This window comes from Microtus ochrogaster, chromosome 21, assembly GCF_000317375.1.
Source record: "Microtus ochrogaster isolate Prairie Vole_2 chromosome 21, MicOch1.0, whole genome shotgun sequence".
NCBI classification, from domain to species: domain Eukaryota; kingdom Metazoa; phylum Chordata; class Mammalia; order Rodentia; family Cricetidae; genus Microtus; species Microtus ochrogaster.
The window spans coordinates 28,269,850-28,290,048 of record NC_022022.1 but is presented as its reverse complement, the minus strand read 5'-3'; the positions used below and the strand labels follow the sequence as shown (position 1 = coordinate 28,290,048).

Genomic DNA, 20,199 nt, shown 5'->3' with positions numbered 1-20,199 from the left:
TAAAACTACCTGTCAGCTCCAGGTTCAGTGAGAGATTCTGTCTCAAAGGACAAAGGCAGAGAACGACAGAGTGGGACACCTGATGTCCTCTTTTGAAGGGATGGATATGTGACCCACCCCTAACACATGAGTACATACAGAGAGGGGAGAGAGAGAGGGAGGGAGGAAGGGAGGGGGGAGAGAGAGAGAGAGGGAGGGGGGGAGAGAGAGAGAGAGAGAGAGAGAGAGAGAGAGAGAGAGAGAAAGGATGAAGAATGGAGGGAGGGAGAGAGGGAGGAGGAGGAAAAAGAAGGAGGAGGAGGAAGAGGAGGAGGAAGGGGGGAGTTTGCAGTCCCATGACGGCTATGACATGGGTGGAAAGGTACCAAAAAAATAAAAAAATAAAATAAACAACAAATCAAACTTCATGATATGACTTACAACACTGGTTGGACATTAGTTTGTGCTACATGTGGATCCGGAAAGTTTTGTTATATAAGTCAGCATATCACAGAATATTTTCATACAGCAAAGGATTTTTTTTCACCATGTCCTGGGTCAATGTGGTCTGTGCCATCTTTAACTTTGTATTTATTTTGTACCATTTTAAAAATAGTAAATGCATTTGAGTCGTGAAACTAAGTAATCTCTCGTGTGTTTTAGGTGAAAGACAACACCTTTAACAGGGAAGAAAAGCTTTTTAGGTCACTAGAGAAGACTCTGAGGCTTTGCGTGAAGCACATCTCTTCCTGCCTTCAGCACATAGAGGTGGGTGAGCGGCGAATGCTGCTTCAGGAGGACGCCAGTCCCCATGGGTGGTGTGAGGAAATGTGACTCTTCGTCTGTGTGCTGAACTAAACTGTATCGAACTTGTGAGGCTGCAAAGATCTGATATGGCAAGCCATATAAAGGCTTGGTCTGTGCCCGCTTCCTGCTCCAGCCTGCCCCAGTCCGAATCACTGTATTGCTGGACTTTTGTTCAGATGCATACAATATAAACCCCCGTCGTTTCTTCTTTATAATAAAAATGAGTTTGTGAGCACTAGATTGTATGTGAGGCAGGCACTGTGTTGTCTGAGTTTACCAATATAATTATTTGTAGTTGATTAAAATCAGGATAAAATCCCATACAAAGGAAAACAAACTGAACTAGAGAACAACACAAACCATGGTAAGTAAATGCTGTTGTGCAATTGAAGTAGAGCACAAAAACACCCTCCATATTTCTAGCATCTTAGGAGGTTGTCCCGACCTACTTGAGCATCTCTGCTTTTAAAAGCCCCTAAGATGGAAAACTGAACAATTATACTTGTTGGAAAAGCTGGCCGAGGGTTTCTTGTAATGGATCTTCCGGAGGACATGGTGTCCTTGAAAACAGCTCGACAGCAGCTCTGACTTGAAGGATAGGAAGTTAGCGGTTACATGGAAATCAGCTAATGAGCCCAGAAGTTCTCCTCTTGAGTATCTGGTTTTGGAGCCAAGAGCTTGTACAGTTAGATAAAACATCCTACCAGCAGAGAATTGACATGCCCAGCACACTGCTTTGGAGACAGGGTTTCATATTCTGGCTGGATGAGGATCATGCATCCTTACAGTCACACCCAGAGTCCATTGCACAATGGGGTTAGCAAATCTCTGTGAAGTCAGCCCCCAGACACGGCTGCAGTGGACACAGCATTGGCACATGGCAGCCCGGCAGGTATTGCTCAAGGAATGAGCACCACTGAGGCACAAGCACAGGTGTTTTCACTGATTAAATCCACAAAAATGTGAGCACCTTTTTTACCCCTCAAAGATAATATTAAATTTACCAAGAAAAGCTGCTGATCAAATCAAAGAGGAGTTCTTTTTAAAATAAAGAATCTGAAGAAGAAGGCTGAGGAATGGCTGAGGAAGTTTTAAGATGGGCTCCTCCTACTCCAAGAGAGCGAGAACCTGTCAGAAATGATGGGAGGAGGGGAAGGAAACCAAGGGCTGCAAGCAGCCTGACTGAATGGCATCCATGGTCATTATATAGAACGTTTTCTATCTCTCAGGGAAATTTAGCATCGCGATGATGAAGCTCACATTGGGGAGACGTTAATGTGCTGACTTCATTCAGAACTCACCCTTTCCATCATCTGTTTCAGCAGGCCATGCCCTTCCCTCCGCAGAGTGTGGCAGAACTCCGTGAGATCTCATACAAGGATGGAGAGACAAACTGCGGGGAACCCCCAAACCATGCTTTCAATCCCTGCCAAGACTTTGTAAGTTACACACACAGACAAATACAGACTAAACGGCAGTTGTTTAAAAGCTGTGTTCTCTCTCTCTCTCTCTCTCTCTCTCTCTCTCTCTCTCTCTCTCTCTCTCTCTCACACACACACACACACACACACACACACACACACACACACTACAGTTAGTACAAAATATTCACTAAATCAAAGCTAGTCTCAAAATTGGACTTTTTGAGACAGGAGTTTTTAAATAATCACCTATGTTTAGAGTGGCACAATTAGTAAGGATTGTACTATAATGGAAATTTAACACAATCTCATACTCTGTTTCTGGGGTAGTCAGTGTCTGAAAAAACAGATACTTGAACAATGTTCAGTTTGAGTCTGTGTATGAGATATTAATAATATATTAGTTTGTAAAGCTATGGATTTTTGATTTTTATTTGTTTTATGTTGCTTTGTTTTTGAGGCAGAGTTTCTCTGCATAACATTCCTGGATGTCCTAGAATTCACTCTGCCAACTAGGATAGCCTTGAACTCACAGAGATCTTCCTGCCTCTGCCTTTGAGTGGTGGGAGTAAAGGTTTGCACCACCACCTCCTCAGCAAGCTGTGACTTAAAGGAGCCTATGTTCTTAAAGGAGAACAGATTCTCACCGTCTGTGATTTTTAGCACAGTGTGCACTGGACATCAAAGCCTTCCCATTGAAAAAAGACACACTTAACTGTCAGATAGTCTTCCTACCCATGATAGATTCTCTTCCTTCCTTTTCTTTCTTTCTTTCTTTCTTTCTTTCTTTCTTTCTTTCTTTCTTTCTTTCTTTCTTCTCTTTCTTCCTTTCTTTTTTCTTTCTTTTTTTCATTTATTTATTCCTCCCTCCCTTCCCTCCATCCCTCGTTCCCTCCCTCCCTCCCTCCCTCCCTCCCTTCCTTTCTTTCTAGCTCTGGGGGCTGAACTTAGAAGCTCACACATGCTAGGCAAGCATTCTGCCAGTGTGCTATATTCCTTCATAGACTATTTGTTTTTAAGAGTTCTGTAAAATATATGTCAGGGAACATAAAAACATTCTTGACTAAAGTTTGAGTGGTAAGCTTTTCTGGGTAATGCTAATTTCAGTTTAGTGCATTATGTTATTATTTCATATCAGTATTTAATATATTTTGGAGAAAGCATAATAGGCCATATTTCTGTGTTAGCTGTGTCAGAATTAGGCCCAGACTGTCTTAGATCTTGTGTTGGATGATTCTAGTGGTCCTAGCCCATGAATCTCAAAATCTCAGCAACACCTCCACCTCAAAATAATCTTCAACCAATGAGCTCCCAAATATTTCCAAACCTTAGGATGTGACACAGTCTGCATCCTACTGCAAAACTAATGAATAAGCTGGTTTTGGCATTATAACAGAAAGTTGAGATTACATCCTTTTGATAAGTACATTTGTACTTGCTATGCAGACCAGGCTGGCCTTTAACGTAACAGAGTGCGGTCTTTTTTTTGTTGCCCAAGAACTGGGATTAAAGGTGAGTGCCAAAATCTTCATGAACATACCCAGAAGTTGGTCTCCTGGGCAATTCTAAATCCTGTCAAGTTAACAATCAAAATTTACCATTATCATGTATAAAAATAAAAGAAAATTAATGTACTATTTTAAAAGGCCTGGGGGGGTGCCTCAGTGGGTAAAGGTGCTTAGTAACAACCCCGAATCCTGGTTTGATCCTAAGGATCCACGTGGCAGAAAGAACCAACTCCTACTTCTTCAGACCTCTACGTGCGCTCTCTAACAATAAATAATGTTCTCTAGCAGGAACACAAAATAAGTAAAAAAATAAATAAAATGTAAGAAGACTAAATATCATACTATCCAGAATAAAGTGATAGAGCATAAGTTACTCAGGAATGGGCAGATGGATGTATAGGTAGATTAATAGACAAAGGTTTTTTACCCATGGGTTTATTGGGAAAACGTGACTAGGTCTTGGGGAGTTTTTTTTTTTCAGGGTTCAATCATAGGAAGGACATTTTAGAAAAACCATTTAGAGTTTGCTCAATTTCAATTCACTAAGTTGATAAGTATTTATCAAAATCGTATGAGCACATACTCTGTAGCTTCTCCCTTAGCAAGCATGCTCCACAGTTTGACAGAAAGAAGGAAGAAATTGTCCTGTCTGCCCTGATAAAATAATATTACATCTGCTAAGTTAGAAGAATCACCAGAAACTATGGTAGAAAAGTGGCATTTTATTGGGTAGCATACTGAACTCTTTGAAACAGAAATATTAAGTCAAAAGCTTACCCCAAGGCAGAGAAGTTATTCCTATCCAGCCATAAATGATCCTTTTCTACAAATACTGTGTAGCACAAAATTCTAAAATACAACCTGCTTATCTGTTCCAACTATTGTCTCTCTGGCAAATAAAGTTCATATCTATGGGCATTGGACATACATTACAATCATAATCATCAAATTAGCAAACTGTGGCTCCCAGGCAAGTAATAAACACAGTGACTTATCCCAGATACAGTAAATGCATCTGTTGCCTACTCCAGGGGCTCATTAAGTGGTGGGCTAGTATCTATTGATTATTTCATAAACTAAAAATCAAATCTAATTTATGTTGGTTATCGCTGGTGCCACTAACAGATGAGGTACCCTCTTTCAGATTTCCCGTGAGTTCAAACAGAGTTAGCAGAATCATTTACATTAATTAATATAGGCCGTTGCTTCGATTTCCTGGAATATCTTTGAAGTCACAAATGATAAACTACTTCCAGATTCCTATAACATGTGTGATAAGGTATAAGGCAGGGTGGTCATCAGACATGGGATAAAATTGCAATTCAGAACACAGGGAAAAATATAAGAAGAGAAGAAATAAAATCTAGGATTCTTGAGTGCTGACATGCGGTTGGGCACTAATGCAATAAGGTTTTTCTTTCATGTCTCAGAGCTGAAAATGCAGCCGTTTCAGAAACCAAGTCAGATGCCCTCAAGCCTTAGGTATATTTAAGTGTTTAGCTCTGGTCATTTCTGTCACAGGCATAAGATATACATTTAAAGGACCAATGCTTGCTTGGGGAATACAATTCCATCCAAAAATAAACCTAGAGGTAAAAAACAGACTCGGAACTGATGCGAAGGGGTGTAAGAGTCTCTCCTCAGAATGCTTGTGCCCATTTTGCTGACGGCAAGAGGTGAAGTGGTGAGTTGGTCAATTGTAGCCACACACTGATGTCAGCTCCTCCCAACCTTGACGCAGCTTTCAGCTTGGCCCTGGGGTTAGGAGGGAGCGAGAGGGAGGGTCCTGAAGGAGGCATCTGAGGCACAGCTGTAGGCAGAAGAGTTGTGATCCCTATAAGAAGACTTACTCTTCTCGCTCATCTTCAGGTTCAATGTTGCTACTTTAAGCATGAATAAAGAAGCTTAAGCAGCCCCCCCCCCATATGAGATTCTCTTTGCAAATGACTGGGTGCTGTCCTGTCCCTTTGAGCTTCAGAAGAGAGAAGGAGATAGGCCTACTGAGAGCATAATTGGTTATGGAGTGAGCCATTCTTCTCTTGGTAATGTGCCTGTATTTTCCGTATTTTTCTTTTGCAGGTAGCTCGCTCTCAGAGACTCATCTTGAGCCCCCTGTCAGCCTTGCTGTCCTTATTCCCAGGGCCTCAGAAGCTCATCCAAAAGCGCTATGACAAACTACTTGACTGCAATAGCTCCCTGCCGCGGTCAGCAGCCGACGAATCAGACTTGGCCAAAAGAGAGTATGAGGCCCTCAATGCCCAGCTTGTGGAAGAGCTCCAGGCGTTCAACCAGGCTGCCAGGAAGATCCTGTTGAACTGCCTGTGTAGCTTTATCACCCTCCTCCGGGACTTGATGCTGGTGGCTCTGCAGGCTTATTCCACAGTCAAGCCGGTGAGCAGAGCACTACCCCTTAGCCACCTCAATTTCACACCTCCTTCAGAGTGTACTCGTGTGGCCCTTGTGTGTTGTTGTTTAAGTATAAAGTCATTCAGATGTCCTTCTGCATTTTGAATCGTATAGTTTTAAAGAATATGATGATAGCAGACTAAGCATCTGAAGTGTAAGCCAGCCCGAAAATGGTTTCCTTTCTAAGAGTTGCCATCATCACGGTGTCTCTTCACAGCAATGGAAATCCTAGCTACGACAAAAGCTAGCCATCAAGAAGAGTTTCCTGGTCAGTTCAAGATTTATTTCTTTGGGTCCCGCAACCAAAGCGCATGATACCTTCAGTAATACAGCCTTGCCATCTCCCTGTGGAGGAACACAGAAGAGCAGCAACAGCCTGTATTGTCCTGGGTGCCTCTGGGGTCTCTCTGCCCAAGAACTCAAAGGGAGGAGTCCATGCCTGGCTCTGAGATTTTTATTTTGTGACTCGTGTCTTCTGGGAGCAGCATATATTTCTTATATGAGAAATACTATGGTTTAAACTCATTTTTTAAAAAAAACTATATTTTCATTTCACTTAATAAGGTTTCTTCATATACCCTTAGTTTTAGTTAACATACCCTCATCCCCTACACACCTACCTATCCTATTCCTGCTAAAACCTTTAGATCCCAATATTCACCCCTGGGCCCAATTCACATATGTTCTATGTCCTATTAGATTTTTATGTGGTTTGAAAGAGCATAGGCGCCAAATCGTTTCTGCATTATGTTTAAGCCTTTTTCTAGCCTGCTCAAGCCCTTCTGTCTGGGCCCCCAGGTAACCCTCTGTCTACTTTATAAGCACCTCCCAAACAACTGCCCATTCCCAGCTTCCAGACTTGCTAAACATATAAGACAAACATATATGTACATGCCTCAACATGCTTCGCATTATAGCCTCATTCCCTGCATACGCCCGCTGTCCCACCTGGGGGGCTGCTAACTCCACATCTCCTGAACTCTACTCCTGGGTCTTTCTTGCCCCTTTTGTATTTTGTTCTCCTATGGAGTCTGGAAACTTAAGAAGGAGAAGTATCCATGCCATGTTGTGTGGCTTCAGAAATACCAGATCGCCCATCTTTATAGAAGCGCTCAAATTGCCTTAGATTTTTCCACTGCAGCGCTGTCTTCCATGCCTGCTGTCATCACCACCCTGGCAGAGTCAAGGCCCAGTGTGATCGCGTGTCTGAAAACACCGCACTGTTTCTCCTACAGGTGCCCCTGCCGGTCTTGAGCATCTCTGAGATTCAAAATCGAGTGCTGGAAGAGGTTCAAAACCTGAGTTTTGTAAAGGACAACAGTGCCACCTTCATTGAGAGGAAACTTAGCTTTGAAAAGAAGAAGACTGCTCCGAGTCTGGTGAGTTGAGCCTTGCCTGGGACAGTGCCGACAGCATCTCTATGCCTCCTCCAAATCGTAGCGGATTGTTTCCCGTACCAATCGCTACATCCAAATAATGTGTCATCTGCTTGTTAAGTTTTATTCCCTGTTTCTATCTCTTCTATGATAAACTCCATAAGAGTGTGATGTTTGTTTCTGTTTCACTGATGATAATTCCTTAACATGCTGAGATGCGTGCTGGATGCACGGTGGGCACTCAGATTTTGTTGATCAGGATTTTAAAGAGAGTGCAGCCCCTCATTTTTAATTTCCAGCACCCAGAGATATAGTGGTTTTCTCAAGCTCTCTTAGGGCCAGGCATTGGAAAGTGTCTTTTTGCAACTCCTGCCTCGTTTACCTAGGGGGAAAATGCATATAGGCAATTTATGAATTAAAATTAAAAAGTATTTACTATGCAAGAATGTAAATAGAAAATAGCAAAATAGCAACAGTCAGGAATTGTTAGAACCTCTGCCTTCTTTAAACCTGTTTTATAATTTACAATTTTATTTACTTTTCCTGTGTGTGTAGTGTGTGTGTATGTTTGTCTGTATGTATTTATGTTGCACACACAGATATACAGAGGAATACATTTGGAGGTCCCCATTATGGGAATGGGTTCTCTCCTTCCACTATGTGGGTTCTGATGATGGAACCCAGGTCATGAGACTTCTGGAGGGCTGCTTTTATGCTCTAAGCCACCTTGCCAGCCCCAGAGCCTCTGCATTCTTAGCCCTGGTTGTATTTTCTTTCTTTTCTACAACACTGCCCTCATGTGCCTACTTGAGATTTTTTTAACCGAAAATTCAGCTGACACGAGCATCTGCCTTTTAATAAATCCAGAGTAGCATATAACTTATATTGAGAAATAATCTTCCAGAAGAAAACTCAATGATGATTTCACTGTATGTTCACCTGAATCAGAACACCTTCCTTTTCCCAGCCAGAAGTGCCACATCAAACTGACGATCACCGCTCCAAACTTCTGTCCACATACGGAGCGGAAGAACTCTACCGAGCTAAACGCAAGTGCAATGCCACCCAGGAGCACGACATCAATCTTCTAGAAGGAGAGTTGGTAGCCGTCCTGGAACAGAAGGATCCCCTGGGAAGTACAAGCAGGTGGTTTGTTGACACAGGATGTAAGTTTCTTTTCCCACAGACCTACTACTGCTCTTCAGGTTGAGATTTTCCCGGGGGTCTCTGCGTGTTCAGGGAAGGTCAACATGTAACCCTGGTGCTTTCTTTTTCCTTCTGCCAGTTGTGAAAGGCTACGTGTATTCCTCCTTCCTAAAGCCCTACAACCCAGCAAAGGAGCAGAAGGTAGATGGTGAGAACAGATTCTGTGATGACGATTTCGAGAACCTCAGCCTCTTTGTGTCTTGCCGGCCAGCTAGTGACAGTGTCACGGGTACTCCTGAAGGCAGCATAAGCGACAGCAGTTCATCTCTTAGTGGCACTTGTGGGAAGTTCGAAACAAACGGTGCTGATGTTGATCACTTTCAAGAGGTAGACGAACAGGTAAGACTTTTAAACCGCGAGGTAAAAAATACTTGGCCACTCACATCCAAGAATCTCTAACCACTCACGTTGATCTGAAATTCTTACTAGGAAACCGTCAGCTTGGACATTGAAAACACCTAGACCTATTAGCACATACCATCTGTGGATTGTCGAGCAAAGAATTTAATTATCTAAACCTGTTTCCTCAAAACAGAACAAAAAACAATCCCTATGCTTCAAAGTCGGTGTTTTGAGTAGGGTTGACACGCATGCCGAACTCTTGACACAGACTAGAGATCCAACAAACCTTAGCAGCCACTACTCCACTGCTAAGTCTTCAGGGTGGCCAGGAATTTCTTTTCTAATGCTCCACCGTTGGAGAAAGGCAGCTGAGCTGTGGTCATCAATATCAGATAGGAACTTGTCTCTGAAGCCTCTACAACAGTGGTTCTCAATCTGTGGGTTGCTACCCCTTTGGGGTTAAGGGTGATGAAGAACCTCAGAAAACACTGACATTTATGTTACGATTCATAATAGTAGCCAAATTACAGTTATAAAGTAGTATTGAACATAATTGCCTGCTTGGAGGTCACCACGCCGTGAGAAACTGTATGAAAGGGTCTCAGCTCCAGGAAGATTGAGACTACTATTCTAGAGGCAATGCCTTTATTAAGATGAGTAGAACTTAGACACTTCACCTCTTTTTTTTTTTTTTTGGTTTTTCGAGTCAGGGTTTCTCTGTGGTTTTGGAGCCTGTCCTGGAACTAGCTCTTGTAGACCAGGCTGGTCTCGAACTCACAGAGATCTATCTGCCTCTGCCTCCGGAGTGCTGGACTTCACCTCTTTTTAATACCACCTGCTAGGCGCGAAAGCTTCCTAACTTGCCTTTCTCTCATTGCGCCAATGTGAAAACTTCTGCTACAGCACCTTCAAAAATTGGTAAGATAATTATAATGTAAGGTTCATTTTTGCTACCTCATAAAGTTTTGGTATATTCAACTATTAATCTCCAAGTAATAACCAACTAATTTTCTGCCTTTTTAACTTAGTAATTTCCATTAGCCTAAATTTCTTTTCCACAGGGGTAATACATTTCATTTTCAGAAAGGGAAACTGGAACAGCATCCATAAATTAAATGTAATGTCTTTATTCACTTCCCCCTTAGTGATACTCTCCAAAGACAGCATCCCGTGTGTGTCTTTCAGATATATTTTGTGCATACATTAATGTATACACAAATAAAACATATCATATGTGTTACTTTTTTTACACTTAAACACAACTCTGTCTTTATAATAAATTTATTCCTTAAAACAATTCTCTGAAGAGTCTTTAAAAGAAATTTGTTTTTTGAGGCAGCATCTTATGATACATCCCAGGCCACCCTTTCACTTCCGTCTCCTGAGTGGTTGAACTGTGACATAGGCTCTTATTCCATTTTATAAAATAAGTCATACATGACTACTAACCCAGTAAAAGATATTCAAAATGTTTTGTTTTTTAAAAAAACATAAAGAAATAATTCCAGGAACACTCTTTGTCTCTTTCTGTATGCTTATTAATCACTCTGTTTTCTAGTCAAATATTTGCCTACTTTTTTTCTAACCTTAAAATTCCTTTATTATCTTTTCCCTGTCCATCTCATTAACACAAAACTAAATTCTTCTTATTTCCTAATTATGAGAGAGATTTCTTTGTAAATTCTGACTGTAACTTCTTTATCAGATAGTTTTATCTGCAAATCTCCCTTACCTACTATTGAGGTAAGGCCTTCGGAGGGGTGAGAGGGTTCTTGGCCTGTAGCAGGAACCAGGAAACAGAGCGAGGGCAATTGGTAGGCGCAACCCTTGGCCAGTAGGGAAACCTGATCCAGTTTTAGAAGACCCATTGGATAGGATCGATAGGAGGAGATGGGCAGGCGCCAAGGCAAGAATTCACCCAATAACCTGAAAGGCAACATGAAAACACCAGAACCCAATGATCTTACAACAGAAGTATTTGTGGGTATTTTTTTTTAATTCAGTGAAATCTGTAGACCTGATTGAATATTCTCATAGTTTACCTTCCTTACCTCAATAGCCTCGACAGAATCTGAGTGTGGAATGACATCTCTGGTAGTTTGAATGAGAATAACTCACACAGCTCAGACGTTTGAATGTTTGTTCCCAGGTAGTGAAACTATTTGAGAAAGATGAGAAGGATTACGAGGTGTATCCTGGTTGGAAGAAGTGAGTTGCTGGGGAGGACTTTGAGAATCAAAGGCCCACACTATGCCCAGGTTTCCCTCCTCCCTCCCTCCCTTCTCCCCCCCCCCCACCCTTCTCTCTGCCTGCTACATGCGGATCAGGATGCAAAGCCCTCAGCTACTGATCCTTCACCAGTCCTGTCTTCTGCCTGCCATGGTGATCATTGACTCACATTCTAAAATCGCAAGCAAGTACTAAATTCAATGTCTCCTTTTTTGAGTGGCTTTGGTCGTGGTGTCTACTCACAGCAATAGAATAGTAACTAAGACAGCATCCTGAAGCTAGAAGGATATTCTAATCATAGCCTAGCTTTACTAGGATTTTGGGGTTAAACATGATTTAGGTTCTTTCAGCTGGAAGAGCACAGTATAAAACCGGCTCCCACTAGCGGCTACAATAAAACAGTCTTCCTCAAGTGATCCTACCAGTACAAATCATGTAAATTAGATGCTGAATGTTTTCTTTAATGAAGGGGGAGCAGAGCAGGGAATCAAAATGGAAAATATGTTAGAGGCTCTTATCCAAAAATGCTGTTTATTCTGTTTCCTCTGAGTTTGGAAACCAGTTTAACATAGATAACTGGCATTGGATAAATAGTAGCATTATTACTAATAAAATTGAACCGGAAAGCCCACCTTGGATCTGTGGCCTCATGGGATCTCTGATAACTTCATTCAGATTAAGGTGATTTCATTCAAATTGAAGAGTAAAGGAAAGAAAAAGGAAAGAGTAAAGAAGAGCCAGGAAGGAATACTTCCTTTTGTCCTTCAGCTCTGACAGCAGACACATAGAGGCTGGTGGTTTTCAGACCCCTAGTGCAGCTGCTCTCCATCCCTGGGAATAAGGAGAAAGGATTAATTACATCTTCATGCTTGCCACAGTCTGGTGTTTCCAGTGCATCCGCTCTCAGGCTGCATGTGAACACCTAGCCCCTTATATTCCTGGGTGTCACAGAGAACGGTACAGCATAGAGGTCCACATAAGTGACTGAAAGTGGTAGCAAATTGGATCTTTGTCAAATCTTATATACGATAGACCCCAAAAGCAATTTTCCGCGTTACTATTTAAACTTAAAAATCAGGAAAATCAACTGTAACCTGTACTGCTTAACTGGGTGGTGTTTGGGGCCACTATTCCTTGCTCTGCTCTTTCCTACAGGGCGGTACCTTTTATTATCCTCTAGACGTGCAGAAGCATATACTACGGAGTTTTAGGCTGTACTGGAGTCTTCTTGGTAATTCAAGTGATCCCTGACTAGGAGGAAGGGCTTCTACCTGACTTTAAGGGGGCATCTCGGAGGCTTTGAGAATCCTGGGATATAGACAGCTGAAGATTGGCTTACATAATGAATCTTTTCCTGTCTCACCAGCCAGCTCACAAGTAATGGCATGGAGACATTTTATTAATTTATGAATGCTCCACCTATAGCTTGGGCTTTTTCCTAACTAGCTCTTACAAATTAAAAGGAACCCAGTTATATTAATCTATGTTCTATCACAGGGTATTACCTCCCTTCTACTTTGTATCTCCTGTTTCCTCTCCATATCTCCTGGTGATTCTGCCTCTTTTGTTCCCAGAGTCCTCTCTTCTTGCCTAGCTCTTGACCATTCAGCTGTTTATTAAGCCAATCATAGTGAATACATCTTCACACACTGTACAAATATCCCACAAGTTCATTCTGTATCTTCTCTATGTGATTTCCATAGTTGATCTAAGCTTTTAACCTGGACCTTGGGGCATAAGAAGTTGGTGAATGGCTTTCAAGGACATCTACTTTTCTATTGCAGTGATAAGACATCATGACCAAGGCAACTTATGAGAGAAAGAGTTTATTTGCAGCTTACAGTTTCAGAAGGTTAGAGTCCATGACTATCCTAACTGGCATGGGCTTTTGTGACACACCTCCTCCAACCAGGCCACACCCCTAGTCCTTCCCAAACAACTCCTCTAAATGGGCACCTAGTATTCAAACATATGAGCCTATAGGGACCATTCACATTACTGCAGAGGATTTCCTCAATTATCTTGAAAATGTGCTTCTTGGCATGTGATCTTTTCCTATGGAGCACATTTTTAGACAAGTTTGTTGTTTTCTCATTCTTGTGAGCTGGTCTTTGACTTTGCATTTTATAACTACTTATGATAGTGATATTGAATATGCTATTTTTTTTGAAAGTTTATCAACTGTGTGGCAGATTGATCTTAAGGTATTTAAGTAACCCACTAGAATGAAGATTAAGGGAATATTTAATATGGAAATGTTTTACAATATTTTGAAGGCCAAAGGTTGTCAAAATATCCAATTCCACATTTGTTGCCATTTCAGGAAGAGAGGGAGGGAGGACAGGATGGAGAGAGAAAGGGAATAAAGATGTTCATAGGACTTAAGTGGGTGTTTTTTCTTTGTTTACTCTTGAGACTTTTTTTTTCCATCAGAACTACTTGTTTACACTGAAGATAGCCCTACCTCCCAGCATGCCTGTGACCTACCTTGGTCCTCTCAATTATCACCTTTTATGACAGTAGCTTCAAATTCTCCCAAGTCCTATAGATGACCATTCTAATGTCCCCAAAGTGAGAATATCTTAGTGAAAGCCACACTCAGGCACTCAGGTGTGTTTTAGGCTCTAGGAATCACTCTTTCCTGAACCCTCAGGTTTAAATCCATATTCAAATATTTTATTAAACCCTAGATTCTTCATAAAATCCTACTTGTTAATAAAAATATATAATCACTGAATGAAGAAAATAAAAGCTGGCTTCTAGCAGGTGAGGGAAAGGATGATATGTTCCAAGCAGTGTAATTATTTTGGCGTTGGAATTAATACAGTAAATACTGCTTTAAAAGCTTTTAGGTTTGGGAAAGGAAAATTAAAATACGTTATGAATTTTATTGTTTGTAACTGGAAAATTGGGATAAAATCAATAAAAACGAGATTGCACAATGCAGTGAAGTTAAGAAATAAAAATTAAATGCACAAATATGTAGTGTAAGCGGCTGCTGAGGCGGCAATGGTGCCACAGGGAACAGTATGATGTTTATGGATAATAATCATGGCAAGAGTCTAGGTGCTCTTAAATCAAATGCTGTGGAGAGCTGATCTGTATTGCCAGGATATCACATTTAAAATGAAATGCAGCAAAGGAACAAACAGCAAAACATTTTATAAATAACAAGGAAAAAAGAAATACATTATTATGAACCATATTAATAACATTTTAATGAATGTTCATGGGCAGAAACATATACACATTTAAAGTTAGAGAGTGTGAACTGAGATTTGAAAATAAGAAATCACTCTTAAAAATTCATGACAAGCTGAAAACCTCTAATTTTTCATCTAAAATACACACACACACACATAATTAGAAGACCAGAGACACTCTCTTTTTCAAAGCCGATTTAGGCCCATTTTGAGCATATAAAGTACACCTTTATTTAGCATGTTATGTAAGAACTAGAAACTGCCAATTTAAAACAAATTTGAACCATGATAATTTAAAGTGTTACACAATTTTGTATTTTAAATTTCTTATTTCATGAGAATTTATATTTGCTTAAATTATATATTTTAAGTCAGGTATGGTGGCACATACTTTTAATTCCAACACTCTAGAGGCAGAGGTGAACAGATCTCTATGAATTCAAGGTGAGTCTGATCTACATAGTGAGGTCTAGGCAAGCCGATGACTTCACAGTTAGACTCTGTCTAAAAAAAAACACAACAAAATACATATTATAATAATAAATATATCTAATCAAATTTTATTTTCCCTTTGAGGAAATCTGTTCCAAAGTGAAAGACTACACAGTGTTGAGGAATGGGATTGTAACTAATCTATCCTTCTGAAAAATCCATGCCTGAGCTAAAGAAGCGTATTTATTATTGATTCAAATTGCAAAGATGATCACACTGCTGATTCCAGCTCCTATAGATCACTCTGGCACTATAATTTCGCACGTCACACTCCTGGACGCTTTTGCAAACCAAATTAACCACACTAATCTTATGGACCTATTCAATATTGTCACTTTCAAAACTGCAGAACTGTAGGGACAGAGGAGAGACCACAGACCCTTTCTCCAAAAAATACACTGTTCTTTTCTTTCTTAGAACTGAGTTTGATTCCTAAGACCCTAAAAGAAATTGATCAAACACAGGACTGGGAGTTAGAACGCATCGGTCCTAGTAGCACTGGGTAGCCTTGTGAGTAAGACTGTTTCTAAGTCTTAACTGAGAGAGTTGTTGAGGATGCGGCTCATGTGACATAAACTGTTACAAACTCAGTAAAAGTATCGCTGCTGAAATTTCATTAAGAATTTATAGCTCTTCTCCTCTGTTTCATCTTTACTTCCAAACAGCATAACCCATTTCCAACGATCTATCCTCATGCACGCACCACAATCTCTTTATGATATCCAGACCTTTTAGGTCAACTGAAGATTTGAACTCTACTGTGCACACAGCATCTGTGACCAGTTGAGAGGCACACCTCGGGCCATTCAAATTGCCATTAACAAAATACTGCGTAATGGCTTACCAACAACAAAATCCTCGCCGTTGTAGAGACCTGAAATCTGATATCAAGCACTATTTTTGGTCTGATGAAGTCAACTTTTTAGTCAAAATATATGATATTTTTGGTCTGATGAAGTCAACTTTTTAGTTCATGGATAGTACGTTTTGGCTAGACTTTCACTTAGAAGGGATGAGTGTAGTTTAGAATAGGTGGGGGAACCCATTCCAACCCTAGCAATATGGTTCCTTTCCTTGAATTCTGCCTCAGGCTCCTTATTAAGGTAACAGTTAATGGCATCAGGGTTTTATTGAGGCAAGTGATTCATTAAGATTTATGTAAGCACAGTCTAATCTTGGTTCTCTCACTACACTGTCCATCTCTTTTCTAGTTCAGTGACATCAATTCATTTTTCACAGCCCTCAATTTTCCATCCTTTTTTTCTATCACCTTTCCATGTATTCACCTTTGTGGGTGTGACATACTAACCTCCTTTATTAATGTGTCCCTTATGAAAGACCACTTGCTTCAAAATGCACCCCAGTATTTATGTGTAGTTTATCGTTGGTGACGGTGGCACTGTGGTTTTGTTGTTTTCTTTTGTAAAGATTCATTATTGCTTTAGCTGAGTTGTAAGGTTCTGACAGAATTTTTTTTACAAAGTTTGATTAAATGAATATACAAATGTGTTGGCTAATTGCTTAATTTTTTATCATAAGGAAACATTTCTTTTAGCAGCCTTATGATGTTACTAGACTTCAACACTGGTCAGAGGTCTTCCAATTTACCTAGTAACTGTGAAGTATTTTTCAGAGAAATGTAATTTGAGACATACATTATTCATCTAATTTTATACTTATGTGTCTGTGTGTTGGGATGTGTCTGTATGAGAGCAGCTACTCTCCAAGTCAGAAGAGGGCACTGGATACCCTGCAACTGGAATTTTGGCAACTGGTTGTGGAACTCCCAAGTGGGTGCTGGGACGTAAATTGGGTCCTCTGCAAAAGCTCATGTACCCTTAACCACCAAGGCATCTTCCAGCTGCAATTTTACATTTAAAAATATTTAATGTGAATTCTTCCTATATTGCTGTTTTAATGACTACAGTTTAATTTACTATGGGGGTCTATAATTTATCTTCTCTGACTCTTCAACACATTTCCACATCCCTCCAATTCCTCACTCCACACACAGAAATGTTGTGCAGAAATGATCTGTGTTTTCATCTGCAGAAGAGATTGAGCGATTGATTCAAAGAATTAACAACGAGAAAACATTTTATAGAAACTGCCGAATTGCCTCAAGCATGCCCAGGCTAAAATCCTTCCAATTAGGAAGAGTGCCTATTTCCTTTCTTATGTGCCACAGATTTGATAGGTCATATCCTACCAAATCCATCAGGAAGTCCTGGACTGTGTGACTGTCAAAAGCTAGGAGCCCCTTATCGTCAGAAACCTGGTAAGTTTCTCCGAAATTCTGGGTTTTGTTCCAATACTGTCTTTTTTTTTCTTGTCTAGATTTTCTATGCAGTCCATGCTTTCCAAGCACGAAGTGACCATGAACTCAGCCTCCAGGAGTACCAGAGAGTCCACATACTGAGGTTCTGTGACCTAAGTGGGAACAGAGAGTGGTGGTTAGCTGAAGCCCAAGGACAGAAAGGCTACGTGCCAGCTAACTACCTAGGGAAGATGACATATGCTTAAGAAAATAAGCATAAAATGACATCATTTCCTGACTACCTCATGAAACAGACACTGAAACTGCAGACCAGAAGCAGTGCATCATGTTTTAAGGAAAATCTTGCTTCCTAATAAGATGTTGTTGATGTATAAAAAATAGTTGTTGATAGAGATATTACCAACAGAAACAGCAGAGAGTAAACATCCTAGACTCCAACTACATATTTAAAGGTAAAGATCTTTCTAAAAGATATATTTTGTTCATCAACACCAAGGAGTGAAAGAATAAGGTTTTCACTTTATTGTAATATTTTCTTACTGTACTTTGCCTTAAACATATTTTTTACATCTTATTTGCACATACATGCTATATACATATAATATATATTTTGCAGCTTATACATGATGAGTATAATCCAGATTATACATATCTGTATAAATCACAGCATAATTACACATAAACATAATTAACAGATAATTAGAAGTCTTTTCACTTTTAATGCATTTTTTATCAAAAGGGAAATAAAATATTAATAATATCCAAAACTTACTAAAAGTATACTACATGGTAGACATTGCTTTAGATTATTTATATAGAATAATTTAATGCAACGTAAAGACTCAACATTGCTTGCAAGTGGTAGAGGTGCATCAAACACAGGCAGCATGGTTTCAAGTTCCCTGTTCCTAATGATTACATCATACACTCTTTGAATGCAAATCAGCGATGTAAATAATGGACCTGGAGGAAATCATTCTCAGATCCACACTTCAATATTTAACAGCTTTTCAAAATGAAGAGTTTCCAAAGACTTCTATACAAGCCTGGGAGAGAAAAAATGAAGTATCCAGATTTATTATTTGTACTTTTATTGTTGTGTTTAAGCATGTTTGAAATTGTCTTAAAGCTACTGTATATGATTACTGATAAAACTTTAATGAGGAAATGTTTTCTTTAACGATTTGGAGATGCATGGGGAATGTGCATTCCACTTCAGAGACAAAATGTAAATGCTTTAGTGGCCAGTTTGTGCTCACACAAGGCACTGAGGGTTGGACTATCTATAACCCCTTGCTCAGGGCATTGTGCTTTAACTTGGGTACCACTCAGAGAACTGACCTCCAAAATTTCAGGCTTATTCATTCAGTCAAGACGTGTGATTGGATAAAAATAGATAAAGTGGAAGAGACACAGAGATGACATGAGCCAGGGAGAGTGTTCAGAAGTAGAGGAAGAAAATGAAAATAATTGGATGAAACAACTCTATAGAGGAAGTTTAACGAAGACCCAAATGTCTGGCATGCATCTACTTGGTCAGCATTACTGAATAGCTGCTGTTTCCCAGGCATTCTGGTCGATTTGAAGTGCCTTGCCATGCGAAGTTTACAGTCCAAAGAGGACAGTCCTATTTCTAGAATTAACACCGTGATGAGCACTAGCAATAAACAGTGTGTTTAGAGGATCATGCAACAGTGATCTTCGTAATTTTGATTCTTAGTGCTTACTCATAATTATGTAGATTTTAATTGCCCATAAAATTCCTAATGACACATTTTTAAGATTTCTTACTTTGAGAGATTAGATCCATTTTATGTACATATATTACTTTGCATTTATTACTGCAATATCTAGGACAAAATAAAGATTTCTACTGTAGCTGACTGAATGTCATACCTTCTTCCCTTATATGAAGGAAAGTTTGTATTACTACTGAATTCTTGAAAACAGATTTATAAAATTTTCCTAACATGGCTTTTGCACAAACTGCTTTCTTTTTTTTAAGTAGGATAACAAAGGATTTCAAAAGATATTAGAGACTTTAAGATTTTCTTTTAATTGCCCTTGAATTCATCTTTAAAATACGAATTCATTTGCCTAAGGTTAAACAAAAAGAAATTGAAGTTGCTATATAAGGATCTTATGGCAATGTTCAAAGATGCATAATTTACACACTGCAGCATGTACCTGCACATCTGTATGTAGCATTGAGCTTCAGTGTTTGACACAAAAATAATTCTATCAATAGCACAAATTATATCAATAGAACAGATTTCTGGCTGAAATAAGTGATTACATGAAGGGGCAACTTTGTCTACTGGTGTGGGCCTAGGCATGATGCATCCTGTCTGACTGTTGAAAAATCTACACCAGGACAATCAATACTTCAGTTAGCTCCAGAGAAAGAATCGCTATGAAGCCAGTGATTGCAACTTTCCAATCATGATGAACACGTTACTACAAATGTGCTCTGAAAAACTACATAACACCTTCATTTTCTACTTACTTTCTTTAAAATCAATAGACATAAGACATAAGGACATGGACATAGAAGGACCTCCCACACCAATAAATTATAATTTTAAAATTATACATTCTTCTACTAGGCCTCAAAAAAACAAGTTTTCAAGATAGCTTATAGGATGTTTATATTTAAGCAGGTCAAAAGATTGGTTGCATCAGTATAATTGCAACTAGGCAAGCTAATGCATTTTGTTATATTACTCTTTAAATTAATATTGTACACAATAGGATCCTCTGAAGTGGGCAATTAATTTCGCCAAGATGAAGAGGAAGCTTTTTTAGCTATTTTTGTTTTTAAAATAAAAATATATGCATCTTATTTACATTTCATTTTTAAGTGCATATGTTCAAAACTACTAGTATATGGAATAAAGTGTAGTGAGTATAAAATACACATCTAGTAATCGAAAATTGTCATTTTGTGGAATC

At 39.6% G+C, this 20,199-nt stretch overlaps 1 protein-coding gene across 1 annotated transcript in view; it reads left to right on the top strand.

Annotated features, from left to right (window-relative positions):
* The window catches only part of Arhgef38 (Rho guanine nucleotide exchange factor 38), an 89,526-nt gene extending 71,992 nt beyond the window's left edge, over positions 1–17,534 (top strand). The window contains exons 8-14 of the mRNA XM_005357309.2: positions 643–747; positions 2,109–2,225; positions 5,795–6,106; positions 7,357–7,500; positions 8,465–8,663; positions 8,783–9,042; positions 17,307–17,534. Of these exons, the coding sequence (XP_005357366.1) occupies positions 643–747; positions 2,109–2,225; positions 5,795–6,106; positions 7,357–7,500; positions 8,465–8,663; positions 8,783–9,042; positions 17,307–17,492 (1,323 nt within the window). The 3' untranslated portion in view covers positions 17,493–17,534. The remainder of the gene's footprint in view (positions 1–642; positions 748–2,108; positions 2,226–5,794; positions 6,107–7,356; positions 7,501–8,464; positions 8,664–8,782; positions 9,043–17,306) is intronic.
* Positions 17,535–20,199: the final 2,665 nt, after the last annotated feature.